The 5,301-nt window shown below is 39.9% G+C and overlaps 1 protein-coding gene across 1 annotated transcript; it reads right to left on the reverse strand.

The window, feature by feature from the left end:
* Positions 1–501: 501 nt before the first annotated feature.
* golt1a (golgi transport 1A) lies at positions 502–5,301 on the reverse strand. The gene is made up of 5 exons (XM_088309528.1): positions 5,205–5,301; positions 2,749–2,840; positions 2,445–2,623; positions 791–854; positions 502–681 (listed from the first exon to the last, which is right to left on the reverse strand). Exons 1-5 carry the CDS (start codon positions 5,227–5,229, stop codon positions 652–654), a joined length of 390 nt encoding a protein of 129 aa, XP_088165654.1. The 5' UTR covers positions 5,230–5,301; the 3' UTR covers positions 502–651.

The following is a 5,301-nucleotide window of genomic DNA, read 5'->3' on the forward strand; positions in this document are numbered from 1 at the left end:
TCTGTGTGTCTAATAGCAGCTGCAATCAAGGAACATAAATATACGTTGCATATACGCAAACTGCCTCGTTATGAGCATTTGCCATATTTGCTCCTTCCACAGTCTCATTATGAGTAATAGGACAGATTACTCCACCTGTGCATCCGGTTCCCTAGTGTGAGCCAATCAGATCTCTCCAGCCCTTTGTGTCTTGTCCAGGTGTTCCTCGTTGTCTTGACAATTTGTCTGTATTTAGTTGCCTGCTTTTTACTGTCCTCATCCGTTTATTTTCAATTGTCCTCTGTCCGTGCCACATCTGGTTGCTTTTGGTTATCTGCAGTACAGGTCACGTCTCTTTTTTTTCCCCTCGTGTTTGTTTTTTTACTTTGATCCTTGATTTTTTTGTAGTTGAAATCTTTACGTGTCACTGTGGTGACATGTATTGACTATACTTTCAAATAGAAAGAAATAGCAAAGTACACTACTGTAGTATCTATTTTTTATATAATGCTGTATTATGTATTCATGTATTATACATATATTGTATAAATATACATATTGGATAGATGTATTATCAATACATTTGTTTTAAACAAGCGGTTGAACGTATCTTCTCCAGTATCGACTGTCTGCCGGGCTTGTTTTCTTTTTCCCGAGTGCTGAAATGTGCTCTCACACCATGCTGGAGCCACTCTGCAAAAACTGTGGAGAAAAAATATCGATGTGACTGCCAATCTCGGTGAGAGTAAAAAGTATTGAAAATGTGAGATAAAGCGTATTGTGTGTTGAGATGCTGTGAAAATATTCTTACAGTATTAAGGAATGGGATGTTTACCACTGACAGCACAAATCCCAGGGCCATTGGAAAGAAAGATCTACGGATAGAAAATCAACATTGATGTTATGCAGGTCTTTCTTTTTTTCTTTTTTTTATTGTGACATACACCATCCATCCATCATCTGTACCGCTTCTCCTCACTGGAGCCTATCCCAGCTGTCATCAGGCAGTAGGCGGGGTACACCCTGAACTGGTTGCCAGCCAATCGCAGGGCACACAGAGACAAACAACCATCCGCCCTCACACTGATACCTCGGGGCAATTTAGAGTGTCCAATCAACCTGCCATGCATGTTTTTTAGAATGTGGGAGGAAACCGGAGTACCCGGAGGAAACCCACGCAGGCACGGGGAGAACATGCGAACTCCACACAGGAATACTGGAGCCTGAATCGAACCCACGACCGCGGCTGTCTCTCATTCTGAGGCTATCGTGCTAACCAGTCGCCACCGTGCCGCCGTGACATAGACATTCATGCATAAATTTGAGCTCATCACAGAGAACACAGCAAGCATACACAACTAGGAAAACCACAAAATGGAGGGAAAAATTGTCTCCTTAACCCAAGTATTTGTTTTTTAACACCAACAACAAAAACAAATGCAAAGTTGTAAAGGATTTCTTGATACTGCTGCAACAATTAAAAAAAAAACATCTGTGTTTGGATCTCGGTTTGGACTTTAAAACAATATAATACCATACAACTTTATTTATATATCGCATTTCACAACAGCTGAATGTGTGACTTGTTAGCTTCTTCCCGCAGTTCAAATAGAGCTTTTGTTTCAGTAAAGTGAGAGCACTCATACTGGGTTGAAGAGTCCCGCTTCTGTCAGGAATACAAACTTTATTGCAAAATGTTGATACATTCACACAAAGATAGAGATGCACACATACACGGTGGTTGAGTTATTTAGTAGATCTGCCTCACAGTTTTCAGTTTACGAGTCAGTATCTTGGCTCTTGTTTTTATCTATTTTAAAAAAAATTGAATTGTAGGATCCTTCATCACACGCAGTTGAACCACTCCTCACAGGAGAGAAGTGAAAGCCTACAGACTGGCATACTTGAGCCACATAGAGCATGTTTTTGCCGCATTAAAGAAGAGACATATGGCAGCAGGGGAGTCCATCCTCGGGGCAGAATGCTCCGACCCTCTGGCCCGGCCGGATACCCGTTTTTTGGGCGGGGGGGTGACAAATTTTAAAAAAGGGTTTGAATAACTAAGACCGGAGGTTGATTTTAGTCCGGCCCACGAATTGGCCCTCGTGCGTGTGATGAACCTCCTTGCGAAATGGGCAAACGACAAAGATTGCCTCAGAATTTGTCAAAAGCGCCTCTACCAACTCACTGTCCTTGACTGTAAATGTTACTTTGACAAGTTGACTCTGACTGACTGGACTATATTTAGTGATCCGTGCACCCCTCACTGGATGGACAATTTAACTACAACTGAATGTGTTGTACTTTTAGAAAGAGTTTTTATCCAATCAGAATTCTGCTAGCTTGTGTTGCCAGGCAGATTTTACAATACAAGTAGCACGCACTATTCAAAATAATACACATGAATTTGTGTGGCACACACATTTGATCATTTTCTTGTCAATTAGTTCACGTTTGTAGCTGACCTGAATAAAAGGACGAAGCCGTAACACTCCACCAGCATACCAATAATTGGCCAACGGCACAGCACCAGCGACACGCCTCCCAAGAAGAAGAACGAGCCTCTGAACTTATGTCTTTGGAAGAAGAAGTGAGATGTCCTCCTCAAGCCTATGATGAATGTTAAACCTGTCAAAAACAAAATCTACAGCGAGAAAATAAATAATGACAAATTAATTGGGACTGAAACCGTATCAAAACACTTTTGAAGTGCTTGTCTGTAATTGATCTGATATATTACAGAAAGTATCAAATAAAAATTCTGCTTACATTTCCAAAGGCCAGCAAAACAGAATCAAAGTACAGCAACACACCAAAGAGTAGAAAAAATAAACCAAACCCCACCAGACCAATTCCAATCTCTGGAAGACAAATACACAGAAAATGTTTCAAACAATTGCGCATCGTCACTCTAGGGGCTTGTAATCAAAAAAGTGACATTGGTTGCCCAATTCTTGCCGGTTTTTATTTTCTAAGAAAACCATAGTAGATATTCAGCAATGACAATCTTCATGACATGTACAAAAAGTATGTGACCGTCTATATATATTTACCAAAGTTGTGAGCCAATCTGTATTTTTGCGATTCTCTTTCACATGTGTACTATGCTCCTTTTACTTTTGTGACACTCTCTCTGATGGCTACTGTACATTTTTCAACTCAACCATGATGTACGCAGGATCACTTGATCAAATCAATCGCGCTTAACAACCTCTCAGATGACCCAATTCAATGGCCCACTGTATTTGCAGGCTATGTGCAACCTTCGCTTCAATGTCATGTCAATGTAAATTTTTGTTTTAATTCTTGTTTCATGAATGCAATATTAATCAGAATCCGAAGTTTTTACGCCTATATACAATGTATTCTTGCTTTTAAAATGTCGTACAAAGATAAGAAAGTGAAAAAAAGAAAAAGAAACTGTGGTGTCCTGTGCTTTTAATGTTTTGGGGAGTCTATTATTTCTCTTTCATGGCTTGGGCGTGGGCGGTGGCCGACTGGTTAGCACGATGGCCTCACAGTGAGAGACAGCATCGGGCGTGGGTTTGATCCCGGCTCCGGCCATCCTGTGTGGAGTTTGCATGTTCTCCCCGTGCTTGCGTGGGTTTCCTCCGGGTACTCCGGTTTCCTCCCACATTCCAAAAACATGCATGGCAGGCCGATTGAACACTCTAAATTGCCCCGAGGTATGAGTGTGAGCGCGGATGGTTGTTCGTCTTTGTGTGCCCTGCAATTGGCTGGCAACCAATTCAGGGTGTCCCCCACCTACTGCCCGAAGATAGCTGGGATAGGCTCCAGCACCCCCCGCGACCCTAATGAGGAGAAGCGGTACAGAAGATGGATGGATGGCTTGGGTGTCTTCCCCTTGTGAGGAGAAGCGCTACAGATAATGGATGGATTTAGCATATTGAGGCATTACAAATGTGATTTGTTTTCACAATATGGTTTTGATTTTGACTTTTGAGATTTGCATTATAAATATTCTCAAAACTACATTATAGTAATTTTTTTTTAAATTTTATTTTATTAATCAATTTCTGGCAGAAACATTATTTTTTAAGCCTCTTATACAGATTGGTATCTATATTTGTGAAAAAATATATTTTACTACTTTGTTTCTGTTGACATTTGATCATTTTAAACTACTGGGTGCATTTGTCATTTGATACTGGTCTGTCTAATGTCACTTTCAAATAAAGTGAGAGTAGTTAACCAGACATAGTGATTGTGGCATAAAATGGCCCATATTGTGATGGATATTTTACAAATGTGAGAAATCTTCAAGAGAGATTATTATTTAGTTAAATTTAGAGCAGCTTTTGTTGTCAAAGCCACGTCAATGTTTGAAGAGACCTTTTGTAGGTCTTGGTCTTGTTCATACTTATACATACTAACATATTCATCCACATTTTCAAAAAATCAACCAGCATTAACAGTTGGTATGATGTTCTTTTCCTGAAATGCTGCATTACCGCCATAAGTAACAAGACACGCCTTCTAAAAAGTCATTCATTTATATTAGTTAGTAGCTAATTTATATAATTCTTTTTTTAAATTATTTTTTTCTAAACTGTGGAGTCTTGCAATTCAGTATCTGTTTACAGGTACTACACAAACCCAAACAACCTGAGTGATTCCAAGAGATCCCAAAGATAAAGGACAATAGAACTGCCAGGCAAAAGAGGTTGAGGCAGCAGAACGGGTCAAAAAGGCTCAATGTCAAGAAGCAAGCAGCTGCCTTGGCAGTAGCCAAGATCTTGGAGAAATGTCAGTCCGAAGCCCGGCCTATAAGAAGCACATCAGCAGATGCACATGTGCAGATGCAACGTCACGGCAAACTACCACAAGCCAAAGTAAACCGCTACACATGCCGCAATATTCCATGCACTGAATTTCTTTGTGCCCCTTGCACCTTTGTGTAGAGTTGTTTAGTATATTTAAAAACAAAACAAAAAATGTCCACCTCATTGTGAAGGCTGACACTAAGAGTAAGAATTAATTAATTTTGTTGTTAACAAATCTTCATTTGATAAGTACTTTGCAATTTTATATTCATGTTTATGTAGCCAGAAAACCATACATACACCTTTAAAAAATGTAGCGCATTGCGTGTATTTAAAATCAAGTCAGTGGCGTCTGCCCATTCGGCACTCATTTAATAAGAAAATTCTTCTAATGCCACACTTTAAAACTGCAAGGAAAAACAAAATTGTGGGAAGACTTACTCTGAAACTCAGTAATGGCAACCATGGTAATCCTTTATATTGTTTCACTTCTAGTACTGCCGGCTTTGCTTTTCAATGACGGAGTGCTTTCTTTTTC

This window comes from Idiotropiscis lumnitzeri, chromosome 11 (assembly GCF_059441095.1).
Source record: "Idiotropiscis lumnitzeri isolate Australia: NSW breed Sydney's pygmy pipehorse chromosome 11, RoL_Ilum_1.0, whole genome shotgun sequence".
Lineage (NCBI taxonomy): Eukaryota > Metazoa > Chordata > Actinopteri > Syngnathiformes > Syngnathidae > Idiotropiscis > Idiotropiscis lumnitzeri.